At 36.5% G+C, this 21,915-nt stretch overlaps 4 protein-coding genes and 1 pseudogene across 6 annotated transcripts; 3 read left to right on the top strand and 2 right to left on the bottom strand.

The window, feature by feature from the left end:
- Nucleotides 1-2,276: 2,276 nt before the first annotated feature.
- On the top strand, nucleotides 2,277-3,930 carry LOC121803106 (transport and Golgi organization 2 homolog). The gene is made up of 5 exons (XM_042202810.1): nucleotides 2,277-2,412; nucleotides 2,487-2,670; nucleotides 2,758-2,964; nucleotides 3,340-3,531; nucleotides 3,629-3,930. The coding sequence occupies exons 1-5, from the start codon at nucleotides 2,330-2,332 to the stop codon at nucleotides 3,758-3,760; spliced, it is 798 nt and encodes a 265-aa protein (XP_042058744.1). The 5' UTR covers nucleotides 2,277-2,329; the 3' UTR covers nucleotides 3,761-3,930.
- A 959-nt stretch (nucleotides 3,931-4,889) lies between these two features.
- LOC121802148 (HMG1/2-like protein) lies at nucleotides 4,890-7,048 on the bottom strand. The gene is made up of 8 exons (XM_042201732.1): nucleotides 6,895-7,048; nucleotides 6,749-6,804; nucleotides 5,905-5,994; nucleotides 5,731-5,788; nucleotides 5,602-5,646; nucleotides 5,387-5,467; nucleotides 5,218-5,295; nucleotides 4,890-5,113 (listed from the first exon to the last, which is right to left on the bottom strand). The coding sequence occupies exons 2-8, from the start codon at nucleotides 6,793-6,795 to the stop codon at nucleotides 5,096-5,098; spliced, it is 417 nt and encodes a 138-aa protein (XP_042057666.1). The 5' UTR covers nucleotides 6,796-6,804; nucleotides 6,895-7,048; the 3' UTR covers nucleotides 4,890-5,095.
- A 721-nt stretch (nucleotides 7,049-7,769) lies between these two features.
- LOC121802360 (F-box/kelch-repeat protein At5g42350-like) lies at nucleotides 7,770-10,471 on the bottom strand. 3 transcript variants are annotated; one of them, XM_042202027.1, is made up of 2 exons: nucleotides 10,344-10,471; nucleotides 7,770-9,706 (listed from the first exon to the last, which is right to left on the bottom strand). In XM_042202027.1, the coding sequence occupies exon 2, from the start codon at nucleotides 9,650-9,652 to the stop codon at nucleotides 7,910-7,912; it is 1,743 nt and encodes a 580-aa protein (XP_042057961.1). In that variant the 5' UTR covers nucleotides 9,653-9,706; nucleotides 10,344-10,471; the 3' UTR covers nucleotides 7,770-7,909. The 3 variants fall into 3 exon arrangements, with proteins under 3 accessions (XP_042057961.1, XP_042057960.1, XP_042057959.1); XM_042202026.1 differs by having other exon boundaries at nucleotides 10,187-10,435; XM_042202025.1 differs by having other exon boundaries at nucleotides 10,195-10,434.
- A 5,050-nt stretch (nucleotides 10,472-15,521) lies between these two features.
- On the top strand, nucleotides 15,522-18,408 carry LOC121805641. The gene is made up of 5 exons (XM_042205581.1): nucleotides 15,522-15,690; nucleotides 16,746-16,875; nucleotides 17,277-17,373; nucleotides 17,590-17,676; nucleotides 18,048-18,408. Exons 1-5 carry the CDS (start codon nucleotides 15,630-15,632, stop codon nucleotides 18,180-18,182), a joined length of 510 nt encoding a protein of 169 aa, XP_042061515.1. The 5' UTR covers nucleotides 15,522-15,629; the 3' UTR covers nucleotides 18,183-18,408.
- Nucleotides 18,409-18,610: 202 nt separating this feature from the next.
- On the top strand, nucleotides 18,611-20,673 carry LOC121805642 (annotated as a pseudogene).
- Nucleotides 20,674-21,915: the final 1,242 nt, after the last annotated feature.

Genomic DNA, 21,915 nt, shown 5'->3' with positions numbered 1-21,915 from the left:
CACCACTCTTCAATGATGTTTTGAATGGTGTAGCACCGGCGATCGACTTCACCGTCAACAAAAATGCATACCACATGGGTTACTATCTCGCCGATGGTGTCTACCCAAGGTGGTCGACTTTCGTGAAGACGCTCAGCAACCCGCAAGACCCGAGACGGGTTCTTTTTGCGCTGCTTCAAGAGTCCGCTCGGAAAGACGTCAAAAGAGCTTTTGGGGTCCTTCAAGCCCGATTCAACATTGTGAAGGCCCTGTCTCGGATGTGGTACGTGAAAAATATCACCGACATCATGTACACGTGTATTATCTTGCACAACATGATTATAGCTAACGAAGGACCGATGGCGACTAGCTTTTACGACGAGGATGAAGCCGGAAGCTCAAGCGCGAGGTCTCCCCCACGCCGAGGTGTGCATACGACGGTAGGCGAGAGGATCGAAACAAGTAACACAATGCGCGATACCCGAGCCCACATTGAGCTACACGAAGACTTAATCAAACACATTTGGGCGAAATTCGGCCACGAGTAGTGGGTTTTTTAAAATTTTATGAATTTAATTATGTAATTTTTAATTTTTAGGATTTTAATTATGTACTTTTAAATTTTTAGGATTTTAATTATGTAATTTTTAATTTTTTGTAATATGTAAAAGTATTCCAAATATTTTTAATGCATTTTAATTTTGTGGAAATGTTTTTATTTAAATTGAATAATAGAATGGTGGGACCCTTGAGCTTGTCCTTGAGGAAGAACACGAATGTGGGTGTTGTGCTCTTGCCTAAGAGCAGGGAGTAAAAGTGGGTCCGAGCCTACATCCGTGCTCGTTGGCAAGAGCACAGATGTGGATGCTCTAAGGCTTGACGTTAATGGAAAATAGGTTTAGCTTAGACCATCTCTAACCATATACCGAAACTTATTTTTGATGTAGATAATTTCTCTAACCATATACCAAACGAAAATCCATTTTTGGGTTTTTCTATGGAATAACACCAAATATGGTGTTTACTTTTTGAGAGACAAATACTTAACAATGGTGTAAATGATTGGAGTAAAGCTACTTTTAAATTTGGTGTGCATCTGAAAAATAAGTTTGAGTTGGGCGTGAATGGTTGGAGATTACCTGTTTCTTCATATTAATTGTCGCGAGTTTAGTAGCCAAAAGATTCAATGTCCATTGTCAATTTTTTCCTAATAAATTAATTATTTAGACACGATTATGGCAATTAGTCGTGATGTTTGTTTCGGCAATTTGGTTCTCGTTATGTGACTGATCAAATCAAGTAATTAAGAACTCATTTAATATGTAACCTAATCTCACATTATGTCACACAAATGCCATCCAGTTTAATTTTATTGATTGTACATGGGAGTTTGGCAATGGATATAATTGCACTTGATTGATAAAATTATGATTAATTCAAGAAAAATATTTGAGTTTTCCCCCCTTCACTTGTTGGCACCATAAAACTTTTGCAATCTAGACTGTCTTATACAATGAATTTACGATACTACGATGATAGTCACAATTTATTGCATTTCTATCCAAGAGTAATCAAAATTTATTTGCCAATTCTAGTTCTATTAATACCCCCAGGCCCCAACCAAGAAGATATACTCCTATATTGTTCCTTTCAAGCCAACCCTCATCAATTGAAAAAAAAAAAGCAAGACCTTATCAATCAGTTATTTCATATCTAACTAAATTTTCAACCTATTTGAATATAGTTGGTAGTAGCCATTCTTGTAAACATCAATCCCCTCTAAAGTTACATGGAGTATCAAATAGATTCAATCGAACCAACTTACTCGGTTCAAACTAATATCAATAGTAGTATTTATTATTGAAATATGACTACAATAATAGAATTGTGACATGGCGTATCAGGAGATGACCTAATATATTTCCTCCTAAAAATAAATTTGATATGTGAATGTTAATATTTTTTATTTTTTACAAATAATTATCTAAAAACAATAGATACCGATTGAAAATTTTGGAATGTAACTAGTAGTACTAATTTGAAAGACTCGTGATAAAAATTGGTACGATTAATAAATACTTTCAAAGATAAAACTGATAAGTTTTGAAATATAATTAATAATATAATGAAAGATTGGGATAAATTCGATCAACTCAACTAATAAAACCTAAAGTGTATAATGGAGCTTAGAGAGGTGTAATCAAGTTAAAGTACATCCCTAAAATAGGTAGGAAGCTAGCATGCATTTTACAAGAGAAAAAAAAGGATTTAAAGAGACCCAACTTGTCAATCTTCTCTGTTTCATTTTCACACAAAGAGAGGAAAGATTGTAGAATAGTTGAAGAGCAAAATGTGCATTGCTGTGTTTATGTGGCAAACACATGGTGTCTACCCTTTCCTCCTTCTCCTCAACAGGGATGAATACCACAATAGGTAAGTTTCCCATGCACACTCCTTCTCCCTATGACCCTCTCCTCCAATTCTTGATTATTTTTATCATTTTATAGGGCTACCACCCCGGTCGGGTGGTGGGACGGTGGAGAGATCATTGGAGGCAGAGATGAGGTTGGCGGGGGCACGTGGCTCGCCTCCTCCAAGCAGGGGAGGGTCGCGTTCCTCACCAATGTTTTGGAGGTCGATGTCCGCCCCGAGGCCAGGACTAGGGGAGACCTCGTCATCCGTTTCTTAAATGTATTTTGACACATCAGACAGTCTGACATAAGTTTTTTGTTTTTAAATTTGATGCTATATGTAATATTTCGGGTTTTGGTGGGGCAGAGTAACAAGAGTCCCAAGGCGTTTGCGGAGGAGTTGTCGAAGGAGGCTAACGAGTACAATGGGTTTAACCTCATTGTGGCTGATCTTGTCACCAAATCCATGGTGTATGTCTCCAATAGGCCTAAAGAGGCTCCTTTCTCCATTCAACCGGTTCCTCCGGGCATCCACGTCCTCTCCAATGCCATGCTCGACTCCCCATGGCCTAAGGTCTGACGTGTCAAGCTCTGTTTGTCCTTCTTTACTTTTTCTTAACTAGCACGCATCATGAATGTTCATCATACGCAATGGCGGACACACTCAAGAGGGAGGAGGGGCTTAAGCCCCCCTACCAATTTTTCTATTAGAAAATATGTGAAAATTATATTTAGCCATAAAATTTTTTTAAGACAATGGAGCCCTACCAAATTATTTTTTTCTACCTCCGCCACTGATGGTACGCTCATGTGACAAGTCAATATCCATTACACTGCACATGTATCTTATATGCGGATACTCATATGGATTTTGACACGTGTGAGATGGTCTCTCTACCATCTCACAAGACTCTGGCATTTCTTGAACCAACGTGTTTTTGGTCCTTAGGCGGAGCGGTTGGAGATGAGCTTCAAGGTGCAAGTTGACCGATACGGGGAGGGCGAGATCCCGGTGAAGGAGCTGGTGGAGATGCTGATGAGGGACACTGAGAAAGCCGACGAAAACAAGCTTCCAAACATATGCCCGCGCGATTGGGAGCACAATTTGAGCTCCATTTTTGTTGAAGTAGATACTCCACTGGTAAATTATGTGACTCAATAATTGCTGATAGTTTTTATTTCTGTTTTTTTTGTCTTAATTGAGTTTTTGGGATTGTTTTAATTGGTGAATTTTGTAGGGAAAATATGGGACTAGAAGCACTGCTGCGTTGACTGTGAGAGCGAGTGGAGAAGCCAGCTTTTATGAGATATATTTGGAAGGGAAAGAATGGAAGCAGCACACATTAACTTACTATATTCAGAAACTGTGATAAACTCCACAGAATTCAACAATTGTAATGTTAGTTTGAGCTTTATTTTTATGATTATAGCATGATTTATTTTCTAATGTCTTGGAGCGAAATTGTAGTGGTGAAATAACGAGCTCTCGACATAGGTCATTTGTACTTCCCTCATAAATGAAATTTCTTCTTTTTCTCTAGCCTAAAAGTTCGAATTACACTTCACGTCTCTGGTAGATATATTCATTTATATTACAATGAATAAGTAGATGATAATCTTAATTAGTTCAAGTACATAAAGAGCTTTATCTTACATGTAAACCATTTTCTTTGTAGGTTATGGGTAATAAAAATAACTATCAATATGGTTTTTGGAACTGCTTACTTTAGCATAAATTTCATAGACAAAGTACAGTACTACAACCCACCTAAGTGCACAGTTGTCCTATCAATAAAGTAAGGTAAGTAGTGCCATAATTTACTAGGCCAATTAATACCCAATAGTACTTAAATTTATTTTGATCACCAAAATAGGATTAACATATTAGGGTCTTGCAAAAATGATTCATCATGGAGAATGAGTTAACCTCAGTCATGCGTGTGTACACATAGAATGAAATGTTATGCCAAGCACAATTCTCGTTTAATACATGTTGGGTTTTTTTATCCATTTAGTTTTATTCTAATTAATGCAGTAGTAATATACATTTGATTGCATAAGAGGATATTTGATGCACACCAGATTGGCAAAAGGTTCAATCAAACAAGAAAAGTTACTCTACTCCTAAATACTAGTAAGATTTAAGTTACTTGTACCAAACATCATGGCAAAAACATGCATGGTGCCAATAAACAGTAGATATCTTTGATAATTTCTATCATTTGAAGAACAAATTTTACTCAATTCGTATCCCGTCGAAAAATAGGAATGAAGAAATCTGAACTATATAAATAGAAATACACAATCATGTACCTTATCAATATTTAAAAATAAACCCCCGTCATAGATCTTGATTAAGAAAGGGAAAGGTCTAATCATATCAAGAGATGTTGCTATAATCACTTTGTGATCATACAATCTTCACTGGGATGCAATTTTCAGAATCAAGCAAGATAACACGAAGCATCAATATAGAAGACAGAAATGGAACAAAATATATAAGGACAACTGAGCAATCTAAGCTTCTCATTAAGATCTACCATAATAAGCATACATAGTCTCAAAAGTTAGAGATAGTAATACCATGATATTAACTACTAATTCATGTCATCATATAAAACAGCCGCCTAACCATATCGAGAAAAACATCCCACGTACATTAGTAATCTCAATGTCAGTCTTGTCACAGTATTCGCCATCCCAGTTCAATCATCATCTTCCTCCTACACGAAATTTAACAAAAGCAATAATCAGCATGATACAACAAAGGAAAATTTTCAAGGATTGATTAGTAGACCGAATACTGTTCGTTATATATACAACGAACCTCGCCACCACTGCCTTCCTCATCTTCATCATTTACTTCTGACTTAGACTTGTCAGAATCATCATCAGCACCTCCAGCCTATTCAAATGTTCAGAAGATACTTCAGTTAGACAATGGAATAGACATTAGCATATAGGCAAATAACAATCAAACTGCAACAGTCAATTACCAATTTTCTGTTGTAGGCTTCCATGTTTCGTTCATATGCTTCTTTGCGCTTCTCTGCTTCTGCCACATAAGGGGCCTTTTCCTATTTCACATGTATCGTTTCATTAGAATATCATAAATTCACAATACCAAAACTAAGTTCAAACATCATAGGATGGGAGAATAGAAAACATTGTCCATCAAACAGTAAGCATTAAGCATATAAAATATACTTACCCCCTCAGTCAATGACTTCCACTTATCACCACCAGCTTTGCCAACCTAAACACATTGCATTAACTGTATAAGAAATCACATGATCTAAACAAGAACATAAGCACAACAGTAAAAGAAAGAGTTACTAACAGCAGCAACGGATTTGTTGCTAGGGTGTTTTTCTTTGTATTGCTTCCTAAAATCTTCCCTGTAATCAACAAATTAGATCACATAGCAGAGTCTCTTAATACCAATAGATAAATTCAAAACTAGAGCAATTATATAAAATATTGAACATAGTGGACAAGGGTAGGGTTTAAATACATGAAAACAAAGAAAGCACTTGGGGGCCTTTTTGGCTTGTTTGGATCCTTTGCAGCTTTTTTCTCCTTCTTTGTCATCTTCACACCAAGCCTAACATCATAATCATAACATTATCACTGCTCTGACAAACAACACCGGGACATTATACAAACTAAGACAAACTTCTAAAGAAAAAAGGCAACCAATCAGCAGCGTTCCAAGTGAAGAAACTAAGCAACATCTAGTCGTTACAAACACCTAAACATGTACTTATAACGCAGTAGCACACAAGTCCTGATAACTACGCCAATATAGGCCATGCCTATATCGCTAAATTACAATACAGGAATTGGCTTGTTGTGTAGAAGTCTAACTTAAGATCTACACATTGTAAGATAAACACATGTATATTGTTGACAATAACACAAAACAAAAAATACAAAACTAAAACGACAAAACAGATTATGAAGCTAACAAATCAAAGCCTGGCTCATTACAAGTATGCTTGATAGTAGTATTAAAAAAAATTAACCATACAATGGCGATACAGGCACTGATCTCGGACTTGCTCTTGGATCCATTAAGAGCTGTTTATTTTTTATAGCACGACTATTCACACCGTGGACAATAAAATTCAAGCAAACGCAGTTACCGATAAATTCAATGAAACTCATCCAAATATAAGTCCTGACAATTTGACGCAATCACAAACAATATCGGTTTCAATAGTAGATCTCATACTAAATACTCACCAAAAAAAGCTAAAACTATCAACACGCAATAAACACTATCCTAAACTCGCGAAATCCGAAGCTAAGCTTACGAAACGAGAGGAATTTGAAGAAAAAAGTAATAATAGGCTTACTTGCTCTCAGACTTCTTCGAAACAGCTCTCGTTTTTCCTCCTTTCATGATGATGCACTGCAACCAAAACATAAACGAAGTTAGAAACAAAATCGGAAAAACGAAAAAAAAAAGGCGAAAAACGGAATCGCGGAGGCACAAACTAACCTGAGAAAGCAGCGAGCTAGGGCTAGGGCTAGGGCTTTACTTTGAAGAGAGAGTGGAGGCCGAGAGGGAAACAAGGGTGTTGGATTTAGAGACAAAAGAAGGATTGTGTAGATATTATAAGGGGAGGGGGTGAAGTGTAATATTGGATATTTTTCATCGCTCAAATAATTTGATTTTTTTATGAGGTTTGGGCGGGATGGCGAATTTTTAGCCACGTCAGCGTCTTGGGCTTTAATTTGGGCCGACCGTCTCATTTATTTGCCAACAATATTTAATATTCTAGTAATTATCAGAATAATACATGTGGAGATATGTAGATAGAAGAATTCAATTCTAACGGGATGGAATTCAAGAATATTTGAAAAAAATCAAATGAAAATATCCTTATAAAAATTTAAAGTAATGTGATTTCCTAATCTAGTACAAGAGCAATTACTTATTGTCTAATGCTTAATTATTATATAGTACTACCCAATTTTTCGTTTAAATTATAATCACAAATTCGATTTTAACATTTCAATTAAATAGTAACGCAAGCCCTGGTGGGGGCGGCCAGGATAGGGGTTGATTCAGGTCAGGCGCTTTAATGCAGGACAGCCCAAATGGGGGCAGGCCCAACGTTAAGTGCGTGGCGTTTCTTTTCGGCACGGGCAAATGGGCGATCGAGATCTCTGGTTACGATCAGTTTGATTCATTTTATCGAAGCTCAATAGATGAATCTGAGGGCAGCTTTAATAAGGCATCTTCAAAACCTCTTCCCACACACGGCCCTCGAGCTCGCCCTGCATGGGCCAGCTCGGGAGCCCGACCCCGAGCAATGAAATAAACATAAAATTCTGCTAAAAGACCTTGTATATGTATATGCAAGGTATGGATTCAGAGATCAATGGAGCATATCATACAACAACATATTCAAGAAAAACCAATATCAATAACATGCTTTGATTGATCTACCAAATCCAGAAAAGGAAAAAATCAGATTGAAAACAAACAATGGATGTCTTCTAAACTTCACTCACAGGCGCAGCACTGTCATAGATTTCGTCGTGCACGACAACGCATCCAAGTCGTGCGCAATATAATTTCTGGAAATATGGTTCCATCCCGATCCAGAATCGGACCCATCATAAACAGTCACGAAGTCAATCACCTGTCCGAAAATCTTGAACATCTCGAGACCAAAGACAACTTCCTCATCAGCCACAAACGCAGCATTCCAGTCCATCGGTGCATCAGGGTGTGCAGACACCTCGTCCCATTTCAAATGCACAAGATCGAGCTCCCAGAGCTTCCTCACTGCCTTATTCCTCCGGCCAATCTGGCCGTCTCCCTCACACCACGACACGGAGAGCATCAGGAGGCGGCCCTTGCAGGAGACGAGCTTTGGAAGGTACTCGTGCACGCGGGGCAGGCTCGAGGTAATTTGGATACTGGTCCAGTATCCCCTTTCTACGTCGTATCCAGCTAGCTTGTCGCTATCCGAGTAGACGTAGAAGACCGCGTTGCACACAACACCGGAACAAGACACACCGAAATCTAGAGGCATTCGCTGAATATCTGTCCACTTATTCGATATAGGGTCGTAAATCTCGCCAGAATCAAGCGCTTCGTCCCAAGATCCGAGGCCTCCGACTGCAATCATCACAAACTTCCTACTACCGCCTTTGCTGGAAGAGCTCTCGTGTTTTTGCCTGGTCGACCTGCACGGCTTGATGATTTCAAACAACGAGACTTCGTTCTCATCAAGGGAGTGCCTGGATTGTTGTCGTCTAACTGAGAGCCTGTGAGGATCCTCGTAGACATCCGTCGTGCCACCTGCTTTCGAGCGATGGAAACGCTTCTCTGCTCGACTCTGTTGGTTTCTAGAGAGGAAATAATCTTGGTTCACCTCCGAAACTCCTAAAACGGGAGATGATCTGGCGTGCTTCATAGCTGCAGCTTTACGCCACGACTTTGTCAACGGGCTGAACACTAGAACCCCCTTGTGAGTCTTGAACGAGCTCCGGTCCACCCTCCCCAAGTTAGTCAAGCTAGAGCAACCCCCGACCACGTAGACGTCCTCACGGATGCCAGCTACCGAAAAGAAAAACCTCCCCTTGAGAATCTGCGAATCTAACTTGTGCCATTGTTTCTGAGAGACGTCCAACGCATGTATTTCGCCGGAACAATAGCCATTGTTCACGAGACCAAAAAGAAACAACCACGAGCTCTGAAACAAGCCCTCTCGCCTGATCTGCATGAACCGGGGCGATGCAGTCAAGTTCCTCCATTTCTTGCACACGAGACGAGCATTCACAAGACCAGCCAACGGGAGCCTGACCAAGCACATCTCTAGAATCTCATCAGGAAGGCGTGCGTTCATGCTATTACCTTGCTCGACCACACTACATTTCAACAGCCTTCTGTTGTTGTTCCTCCTGAAGAATCTCTCCATTCCAATCGAAAAGCAATCAACCGAGGCATTATCCTTTCCTGATATCGTGCCTTTCCCATCCTCACTTGCACTCGACCTCCTTCTACTCCCCGGATCCTCTGATTCCTCGTCCATGTCAGCACTCACTCTGCAACCCCCTCCTCTTCCGTATAGCGAAAGACAGCTCAACGAAACACCACTCGCCTCATCTTCCTCAGAACCTTCGTTCTTCTCGCTCTTTCTTTTCAACTTCAGGCTCATGCTTCTTGCAAGACGATGTGAAACACTCTTAGACTCGATCTCATGATTAATGACTTCTCCTCCTGTTAATCTCGGAGATGCCATTTCGTGTCCCTAGTTTCGCAACTACTACACGAACAAGCTACGCAGCTGAAGCATCTATCATAACAGAAAAGAGCTACATCAACAACTCATCACTATATGAAAATGCAGAATTCTAATTCACATATTTCTACATAAATTCAAACGAAGCTCAAACAATATACTTCACATCAATTAAGGCCATTTTCAAGATTCAATTCACCCACAGCTCCAAACCCCCAAAAAATAGACTATCAATCATAGATCACAGAGAATTTCATAAAAGCTCAAGAAATCAAACTAACAGATTCACAACCACTAAAACCCTAATTAAAAAAAACCAAATCAAATCCCAAAATTCCCAATCAAGAATGTCGATACAAAATCACACATACACACATAGATACCCTTCGAAATCCAAGAATTCAAGCACCCAACCACCAAAAACAAACTCTAAATTCACTCCATAAAAAGACTAGGGGCAAACCCATCAGATCCAATTAGCATAAAAGCTCAATTAAGTAGCAATAAAAAAAAGAAAAGGCTCAAATCTTCAACCTTCATACCATATTAAACTCAAATCATTCATGGTGTGAACATGGGGGAAATCATGCGTGTGTTTGCTTTTCTTGCCTTTATGAGGTTGGGAACAGTATACATACACACAAGCTTATATGTATATAGGCATCGTTAAAGCGAAGACGACACGACCAACCTGATAAAAATTGAAAACTTGCAAAAGCGACATCTCTCTTTCTTTAGTTGAGCCCTCTTTCTGCTTTTGATTTTTGTGATTATATTTGCTGGTTTTGTTCTTTTCTTTACTTTTTTTTTTAGTGAGAGCCACACAATATGCTTCTGCTCATTTGGTCACCTCAAACACACTTTCATGTTGCATCCTACCTTTTTTCTCTAATCTATTTTTATTTTATTTTATTTTATTTTATTTTATTTTATTTTTTACTCCTTTGTTTTCAGTTGCTGCAGTTTTTGTAAAATTAGTTTATGCTTTGTCGGAGTTCAGTTCAGTTCAGTTCAATTCAATTCAATTCAATTCAATTCAATTTTGAATTCTTAAGAGGAGCCTTGTGTCGGTCTTTATTGATTTATCGACAACTATTTCTTCATTTGCTACCTTTATCAAAACATCTCCCTATTTTTACAATAAATATTTTTTTGCATTTGAATATGAGTTTCAAGGCTTTCACCAAAAAGAATTCTCTAAATGAGGACCCCCCCCCCCTTCCTGAAAATGGGAACCACATTCATCCAATTGTCATATTTCAAGCACGTTAAATGAAATGATGTGTTTGAACTTGACATAAATCTCAAAAATCAACAATCAATCTATCTTCGATCCAAGTTGGACTCCATTGTCAATGATCCCCACATCCACTAACCAAGTAGGGCTTCAATTCGGAAATGTTGTTGCTCCGCCTCACCTTATGCATCAAGTCGAGAAAGAAGATGGTGTGCAAACGACAATGTGGAGAACCTCTTGAATTTTTAATGAAAATAGTTTGAAACACATCAATTTTATTGACATTTCTCTTTTTCTTAGTACAAAAGAATTTTTTTCTTTCATTTTTTTTTCCCAAAATCACCCTAAATTCGAAATTATACCTAAGTTTCAATGCCATTAAATATAAAACACTTAGGTCATGTTTGGTTGTCAGGATTCTATCTGGGAAAGTAATCTGATTCCTTAAATTTTAAATTCCTGTGTTTGTTTCCGTTTTTAATCAAACTAGGAAAGTAATCAAAATCCTGAAACAAGGAAAGTTAGTACAACTTTCCAGGATTCTGAATCCTAACTTTTCTTAGGTATTCTTTTTCCCAGTTTTAGGATTCTTACATATTTAATGCAATATAGTACAGTTTATTATTATTATTATTATTATTATCATCATCGTCATTATTGTTATTATTTATAACAATGTTTTAAAAATAATTTAAAAGTATAAACCATACTTAATTTCAGGATAATAAATAACTATAATTCAAATTATCATAATTACAATTATATTATTAATATTTATTTTTATTATCATAATAATAATTATTATTTATTAAATAATTAAATAAAATTATAATTATAAAATAATATAATAATTATTAATTTATAAATTAGTAATTAACAATAAAATTGTAGTAAAATTTTAAATTATAAAATTTATTCAATTAAAAATTAAGTAAATATAATAATAATAATAATAATAATAATAATCTTATTTATTATTATATTATTATATATTATGATGTATAATCCATATTTAAACTATCCATCGTAATAATAAATAAAATAATATAATTATTATCATTTGTAATTAATAATTTATTAAATAATATGTATTATTATTTTTTATAAATAAAAAATGATAAGTATATTTTTAGTTTAGTGTTTAAATCAAATATATACTTTCAAATCTTGATATTTTCCAAACACGGGAAAGTAAAGTTATTAGAAATCATATTCCCGGGATTCATTTTCCCAGGAATCGTTTTCCTTGCCAACTTTACTTTCTCGCCAACCAAACATGGCCTTAGATATAAATTAGGGAACCCACATTTAGAGAAAGACAAAAGAGCAAAGGGACCATTATTTCTATTTGATTATTCGCTATTTTTAGTTCCGAAGTTGAAAAAAATATTTTTTGGAATAAATGCGAAAGACTGGAAAATCGTGTCATTTAAAAGAAGGTGTGAAGCAATTTTAATTTAAATGTGATGTGATTTAGAATATAAAATACTATGACCTGAAATTTTTAAAAGAGAGTTATATTGGAGTTACTTCAATTTAATTATAACAAGCTATGAAAGGCAATATGTAGATTATATTTGCTTAAGAAAAATATCAACTTCACACATTAATGTAACATTACCACTCTTCATTCAATCATTTAAAAGTATAATTGCTATATTGCTGATTAACGTTGATTCAATTAAGCCCAGTTACTCATGCACCAACATATAGTATTCCGTACTGCAACAGTTGTTCAATTTGTTAAATATTTTTAACTGTTAAAATGGCAGAAAATGATAGACAAAAACAAAACTTGTAAGCGGACATAAACATAATTTTTGTGATTTTTTTTCATTCCAATTTTTAGCAAGGGCCATTAATCTAATTTGCCTTTCTAAATCAGTCATTTTGTAGGTGCCTCAATGGATCAATAGTCAATTCAAATAAATATTTCAATAAAGAAGTTTTGTTTGGTATAACTAATTTGGTACCATAATCCAATGAGGAATGCACATTCAGTCCATATGTATAGTGACCTAATTATATAGCAAAACTAATTACTACTAATGAAATGAAATCAATAAAAGAGACAAATTAATAACTAACGAAAATGTAATAATCACAATTAGTATATAGGCCACAAATGTCAATAATTTTGTGTAGATACCCCAAATACGAACCATATAGATTACTATAAACCCAATTTATAATCCACTGTTTACTAACAGTGATTTTATACAATTAAATAGTATATGTGTTTTTGTTCAAAATTAAAACATGTGTTTTTGTTCAAAATTAAAACAAAAAAGAGTGAACGGCACCAAATGACCTTAACTTTTGCACTTGTTATACCAGTGACCCATAACAAAAAAAATAGCACCAGATGGGCCTAACGTTAAATATAATCACGAATGAAGTTTTTTTAGCCACTTTTCGGACGAAAATACCCAAATAGCTTGAAGGGCATTTTTGGCAATCCTATATTCGCTGACATATGAATTCTGTCACATTTATGTAAGCAGCTTCTTAAGTGATTTCCTAATAAGTTCTGGTACTTCATACGTGATTAAAGTTTTGTCAATATTTGTACAAAAAAAAATTATTATGTCCCTCTATTTCTAGTTAGTGGTAACAATATAGTACTAGTTATATCATGTAGAAAATTCATTGAGAAACAAAAATATGAAAAAGTAAAATTATTTATGCAATAAAATCCGAATCAATAATACACAATAAAAATATTTCACATTTAATTAAATGATACAATAATTATTTTATTGAAAACATTGACATTTAAAATATTATTTCATTATATATCATCGAACTAATTTGTTGCTCTAAGCCTAACTTTAAGACGGTTTTTATGATTGATATTTTATTGATGTAATTTTAATTTAGCTCAAACTGAAATTTTTAACATCATATGAACATTCAATCTTTAGATATAAATTTGCATAGTTTCTTGCCATTCATGATAACATTGAAACGAGTAATATTTTTAAAAAATTCAAGCATGTGATATTATTAGCTATTTAATCCTTCAAGTTTTTTTTATTAATAATAGTATTTGAAATAAGACAATGTAAATCTATAAATTAATACTGCAAAATTAGGATATTTTCATAATAAATAAAATTGATCCACAAATCAATGTAAATAAAATAAATTAGGGGAAATAAAAACACGGAAAAATATCAGAAAATGAGTTTTATAAGGAAGAAAGAGTCTCATTTTATTATGTTCATATTAATTAATGCAGATAATGATAAATATGTATATTATAAAAAAATTAGAAAGTGTAAATAATGATAAAATTTTAATTACGTATGAAGTACAAAAACTTATTAGAAAATTACATAAGAAGTTGCTAATAGAAATGTGGCAGAAATTACATGTCAGCAATATAATGGAGTGACAAAAATGTCCTTTTAGGACCTGAGGGTGTTTTGGTCCGAAAAAACATGATTCGTGATTATATTTAACGTTAGGCCCCTCTGGTACTTTTTTTTGTTAGGGGCCAATGGTATAACAAGTGCAAAAATCATGGTCATATGGTGCAGTTTACTCGCTATCCACTAGCCAAAAATGATTTTTAGAGCATCTCCAATAGCGGCGAGCGCACCGGCTAGCCGATTCTTGGCGCTCGCCGGTCTGCTCGCCGAACCATTGCAGCCGGCGAGCGCCAAATCGGTGAGAAAAACGGCGAGCGCGCGCCGATTCCCGAGCGCTCGTCGATGCGCTCGCCGATCTCCTGGCCGCCACTGCAGGCTCCAGATCGGCGAGCGGGATTTATTTATTTTTATTTAATTTTTGAAACACTATATATACGCGATCTGCACGTCATTTTCATTAACCAGCATGATATGGGCTACTACTTGGCGGATGAGATATATCCTAGGTGGCCCGTCTTTGTGAAGACGATTAGATGCGCATCAGATGAGAGGAGAGCCTACTTTGCGGAACGGCAGGAGTCGGCGCGCAAGGACGTGGAGCGCGCATTTGGTGTGCTCCAGTTTCGATGGGCGGCAATTAGAGGTCCAACGCGTTTGTGGCATGTCGACTGCATTGTTGATATAATGTACGCCTGTATTATCATGCACAACATGATTGTCGAAGATGAAGGTGTACAACTGACTAGTTGGGCCAACGACGATAATGAAGCCGGTCCACGCCACGGCGTGCCCACCCCCAGGGTACGAAGTGGGGTATCTCACGATGAAGCCCGCCGCCTCCAAGCACATACTGACATGCGCCAAGTGGAAGCTCATATTCGACTCAAAAAGGATTTAATTGAAGAGTTGTGGGCGCGGAGGACTGCACGGCGTTAGTTTTTTTTTGTAATTTTGTAATTTTTTTAATGTACCCTTTTTAAATTTAAATGAAATTATTGCATTTTCCTGTATCTGTGTCGTAAGTTGAATTTCGTATTTTGTGTGATTGTTATTTTTATAATTTTATTTATTATGGCTGGGCTATGGTTGAGCTATTGTTTGTCCAGTTGCTTGTCCTAATGATGTGGCAGAAGGAGTTTGTCGCTGGGCTATTGCTAGTGGAGATGCTCTTAGTTATCAAAACAACTAGATATATAAAACTAAAAATTTCAGCTAAACGACAACGTTTTTAGATCTTCGATTTCATCGACAAATCAAAAAGAAAAAAAAGGAGACAACGCAAGGTGAAGAAGGTTCCACTATTTCACTCCACTTTCCTCTCGATTTCATCGCATTTCAAACTCTTTGCCTCTGGAAAATTTTCAGAATGACTTCTCTATCCAATTCCCTTGTGATTTCAAGGAGCCCTGCAATTGATTTATCGTCTGGTAAATCTACGGATTTTTTTGTTTCAATTGCTAGTTCGTTTTTTATTTCATTGTTCCGTGTTTTTTGGTGCTGGATTATCGACAGATCAGCTGTTTTTCCCGAGTGTTATTTGATTCCACATTTTCATTGCTTTTGAAGCCATTGTATGAAACGTTTATTCTCTAATAAGGAATTTTGTTCCTGTCGGAGCTCAACTCACCTGTTTTCTATATTAATTAGGTATTTTAGGTCCTATTTGTACTTTGTATAAATGATTTTTGATGATGGCATAGGATATTGATGGCGTTAAATTGCAGTCATAGTTAAATTATGTACATTTGCGATTGGATTTTGGGTTGTGATTACTGATGTTTTTGTGCTGTTCACCGAAATCATAGTTACTGATGTTTGTGATGCTGAGGTCATATCTGTATACAATAGCTTTACTGTGATGGGTGTAGCTTGGAGGGTCGCATATGAAGGCATGAAGATGTCAGTTAAGAATCAGAGGGTCACATATGAAGAGTCATCATAATTTACTTAATGATGAGCATATTGTTTGGGGAAGTGGGGAACTAGCTTAACCGAGATAATTTGCAAAACTAATGAAGATAGTTACGCAGAGGCACAGATTAATTCACTTTGGCTTCAGGTGTAATTTGAATGACCTTTTGACCTTAGTTTCACATGTTGAGTGGCGTTTTTCCGATTTGGGATTTTCTTCATCTGGGAGAAGTCTGACAACATTTTTGAAGCACATTCACACTAATATGATCGATATGCATACAGAGTTAAATGCTCTCTTATGTACCCCGTATTTAGTTTCACTATAGCAGTTACTTTGAAGGATTACTAGGAATAGAGATGGGATTGAATTAGACACATGAAAGTCATAAGGATTACTAGGAATAGAGATGGGATTGAATTAGACACATGAAAGTCAAATTATGAATGTTGAAGCCATTTTGTGCCAATCATTCAACTACTCTTGCTAAATAGGATAGCCAACCTCCCATAGATGTTCACCCCCTCTTGACATTACCTTATTATTGGTTGACTTTTCTATTTGTGCTAGGTTCTTCTTCAAATTCTTCTTCAAAGTCTGCTAATCGATTTGTGAGAACCAATAACGTGGCTTTGAGTTTTAAGGGCAACAGGAGACTGTCCACCCAAAAAAGGACACTCACTGTTCAAGCAAGTTATAGGTATGTAAATTCACTTACTATTGCTTTAAATCTGGAAGTAATGAAATTTGTTGTCAGCAGTTTGGTTTTGTAATCAAGGCTCTGTTAATTGCATCGCACCATTTATATTAATTAGTTCCGTGTTGCTCTATACTTGCTATTGTGTGCAGTTTTTTTCAATTTTATTGGATGCATGTTAAGTTGTTAACATACTGCATGTGATATGTATTTTCCACAATGAGCACCAAATAAGAACCAAGATCATCTATATACGTTACCTACTATGAATAAGGAGAAGTAGATTAAAGATATAAGTAATTAAATGGCTCAGTGATTGGAAGACTACACTTTTCCAACTATTGTTTGAGGTGCTTCTGAGGTGGCCCTGAATATATTTATTGGTTTTATGCATCCTATGGCAGTGATGGTGGAAGGCCAGGCAGTGCAAGCATCTTTGTCAGTGGCTTTGTTTTAGGGGGATTGATTGTTGGCACACTTGGTTGTGTTTATGCACCTCAGGTGATGATCAAAACAAAAGTATTTCAATGAATTATCATTTGTTTTTCTTCCGTGCATGGTTGTCTTAGTCTTTCACTCCAATGTAAACTGTATTACCGTGTTCATCTATAAGACATACCTGATAAGTTTTCTGCAATTGTGCTTTTTTTCCTGCTGCCATTGAGTGCCCAAGATTATTGTATAATGATATCTGGCTACTCTATCTGTAATCAACAGATCGACAAGGCTTTAACTGGAGCTGACAAAAAGGATCTCATGAAAAAGCTGCCCAAATTTATCTACGACGAAGAAAAGGCCTTGGAGGTATGGTTATTCCTTATGCAGGTGTCTTTTGTATTCATCTCCATAAAATAAATTAGGATCAAGTTGTGGATATCGCCGTTCAAAAGGATGTTCCGTCAGGGAAAGTTTGCGAAGTTAGTTGTTGCCTAGGAAGCTCTTAGATATATCTTATATTCTTCTGCTGATAAATATCCAAACACTCTTAGAACAATAAATAACAAATCGAAGTTTGTTTTCATCTGTAATGTGCAGTAAATTAAGGTTTGACGAACTTTTTATGTGTCTAAGATACTGTTGATGCTTTTCCATCTTCGGTTGAATCAACTGTCAATGGCATCATCCTCACTGCTCTTTCTCTTAATTTACACACTTGTGAAATGTTATATATGCAGAAGCAACGCAAGAAACTGGCTGAGAAGATTTCACAGCTGAACGATGCCATAGATAACGTATCCACTCAGTTGCGATCAGAAGAGCCACCAAATGGAGCTGCAGTGAACTCAGATGATATCGAGGCTCTCATCTAAGACTGGCAAACATGTACAACCTATCCTCTTAAGGCATATGGTCACACCGTCACAGCACCAACCCTTCACTGATGCCCTTGTTTGCAGCCCTTTACGAATGCGGGGTCTAAAATGCCATATGATAGTGCTATTTTGCTGTTAGTTTTCTGCATTCTGATGTATGTCTGAGAATCACACTGTCTAATAACCTCTTTTATTGTCAATTTCAGTTAAACTTACAAACCTATCTTTATGTATTTATCTCTCTTACTATATATCTTTCGTGGTAAAATTTAGTTTAAAAAAACACACTCTCGCGTCAAGTTCAACAGTGTGAAAGAGTTGCAAGGATTTCAAAGCGAAGAAATTTGTAACTATTGAAAAATCTGTTTGGTGAGACTATAAAAAGTGCAATCAAGAAATGAAAACTGTGACAAAATCTGTGGCTCACATGCATTTTGATGGTGCAACAAAATGCACCATCTTATCCAATATCAGTCTCACGATTTCATCCTCACCACTCAATGTCTTGACTCATGCGTTTCATATCTAAGCCAACAACATGACAAAAACAATGCTTTCCCAAATGTAGCATTGATTTCATATATGTTGGTAAATTTTTCATCTGAATTTTGTTGTTGCAGCAATGGCATCCCATGCAGCTTTGGCCTCTTCAATAATCCTACCCTTCACAAAGCTTCCTTCCAAGACCTCTCCTGCTCAATGCTTCTCAAAGGTCAACTTTCTCTTCTTGCTTCCATTTTTAAAATCTACATAACTTGAGCAATCTTCAATGATCTTGTTTCATAAATTCTGATTTGATTCTTTTCATGATTGTATAGAAGCTTGAAGTAGCAGAGTTCTCTGGTCTCAAATCCAGTGGCTGTGTTACTTTTGCCAAGAATGGTAGGGAAGCTTCATTCTTTGATGCAGTGGCTGCCCACCTCACCCCAAAGGTACTTTCCCCTCCCTTTGCTTCGATAATCGAGTATAGATCACATCGAGTATCGCCCCTAAAATTTGATATAGCAAGCATCTTGATCTAGATGATACTACTATTATGAATAAGATCCATCTAAACTTAGTTGAAATGAAATGGTTGATCACCAAAATTAGGAGTTTTTTTTAACTATCTTTGCTGCCCAAGATTAGGCTGCAGGATCAGCTCCTGTCAAGGGAGAGACCGTGGCGAAGCTGAAGGTCGCCATCAATGGGTTCGGGCGCATTGGGAGGAACTTCCTCCGCTGCTGGCACGGCCGCAAGGACTCTCCACTAGAAGTGGTGGTCGTCAACGACAGCGGTGGCGTGAAAAACATGAGACCACACTACACAAAATATAACTTTTTCAAGGCTGATGATAGATATGGTCTTGATTTGCACAACCATTGCAGGCTTCTCACCTGCTCAAGTACGACTCGATGCTTGGCACGTTGAAGGCCGAGGTGAAGGCTGTGGACAACGAGACGATCAGCGTGGACGGGAAGCTCATCAAGGTTGTCTCCAACAGGGACCCTCTCAAGCTTCCTTGGGCTGAGCTAGGCATTGACATTGTCATCGAGGTACGAACATCACACCTCTCTCATCGTATGTAGACAAACTAGACAATCTATGTGCTTATCCGGAATGTGGGGAATGCAGGGGACTGGTGTTTTCGTCGATTGTCCGGGAGCAGGCAAGCACATCCAGGCCGGAGCCAAGAAGGTGATCATCACTGCCCCGGCCAAAGGGGCCGACATCCCTACCCACGTCGTTGGTGTGAACGAGCAGGACTATGGCCATGAGGTCTCGGATATCATCAGGTGAGGAGATTTGTAGGTATCTTATATCTAGAGGTGTAAGTGAAGTGGCATTAGATGACAGAAATGGTTTGTTTGAATTCTTGCAGCAATGCTTCTTGCACCACCAACTGTTTGGCTCCCTTGGTGAAGATTTTGGATGAAGAATTTGGTATGATTTAATCATGTGATTTTTAATTTGAATTATAGAAAATTACAAAAATAATTGAGTTCCTTATATTTTATGTAGGCATTGTGAAAGGAACAATGACAACTACTCACTCGTACACTGGTGATCAGGTATAGTTGTGTAAAGTTAAGTATAAACATGGTTAAATGAATGAATATATGGTAAGGTTGATGGGTCCCACTGCAGTGCAGAGGCTTCTAGACGCTTCACATAGGGACCTGAGGCGAGCACGGGGCGGCGGCGCTTAACATCGTGCCGACGAGCACGGGGGCGGTGTCGCTGGTGCTGCCGCAGCTAAAGGGGAAGCTCAACGGCATCGCGCTACGGGTCCCGACGCCGAACGTGTCGGTGGTGGATCTCGTCGTCAACGTGGCGAAGAAAGGGATATCGTCGACCATTGACTCGTCGCTCACCATGGTATACCGTATACGTGAACCAATTTTATTGTATAGATATTAGGAGTACATATTTTTTACTATATTGTAGAGAATTAGAGATATACGTGAAAACATTTTTGTGTGGCATAAAAGTATAATTATCGCACCAAGAAGTGTTTTCGCATTGAATTAGAATATATGTGAATGTTGATGGTGATGAATTAATTAACTGCATAATTTGATCGAATCATAGAAACACATAGGACAACAAGTTTCATAAAACACAGTTCAACATGCAATATTTGTTACAAATTTAGATTTATTCATGTTTAGTAGTACTACTATTCTGTGATTCATTAGCTGATGATTTAATTTCACTAATATAATCACTTAAATGACCCCAACCCCAAACCCTAGTCCACCCCTTCATTTCTAATTGATCTCAATTCTAAATGGTTCACAATATTTATGAGATTTAATCCCACTAATTTAATCACTTAAATTACCCGATGACATGAATTTATGCGATTTAATTCGAATTATTAGACGATTGACATGAATTTATGAAATTTAATCCCACTAATTTAATCACTTAAATTACCCCAAGCCCCAGACGATATGTAATCCACCCCTTCATTTCTCATCTCAATCTCTCACTCACCCCTTCATTACTACTGCATCTCTATCATCTCTCTGTGCAACACACTTATTTAATAGACATTAATTGGCTGTCCAACTGTATTCTTCTTTAATATTATCCAATATTCTTTATTACTTACTCCATATGTTTACTAAAAATATAAATTCTTTTTTTTAGTTTATTTTCTAAAAATAAAAATTCTTCATTTTAATAAACGGATCTCATAATTTACTAATACTAATTACACTATCTTTCTCATCTTCTCTTACTTTATCTATTTTTCTCTTCATCTTCTTCTTTATAAATTTTACATTAATTCTCATGTCGTTTCCAAAGTTCTTATTTTTAGAAAATAGAGGTTTTTTATTTAAAGTTTATATGTACATGAAAATGAAAGAAATTTGGATTTACTGTACTACTATATCTTTCGGCTTGTGTCAGTGTGTGTATCCATTTGTGTAGAGGCGTATTTGCTCGGGAGAAATTGTTGTATGAACTCAACGAGCTCGAAAAACTAAATTTAATGGAATTTTCTGATACTCTATGAACAAATGGTGAAGTCAGCGGGGCGGGAAAGGGACAGTGAGTAGTGGAGTATGTTAATTATTAGTTTTTTTTTTCTTTCATTGTTTTATATTTTTATTTTTCTTGCATTTCTATTATAGTTTTTATTAACGTTACAAGATATTTAAAGTAGTTAGAGTTATATTTTTATGGCTATTATTATTGTTTTTGTCAAGTAAATAATACTTCTTCTGTAGGCTTGTTTTTT

Source organism: Salvia splendens, chromosome 5, assembly GCF_004379255.2.
Source record: "Salvia splendens isolate huo1 chromosome 5, SspV2, whole genome shotgun sequence".
NCBI lineage: Eukaryota > Viridiplantae > Streptophyta > Magnoliopsida > Lamiales > Lamiaceae > Salvia > Salvia splendens.
This window is presented reverse-complemented; position numbering and strand designations above follow the sequence as displayed.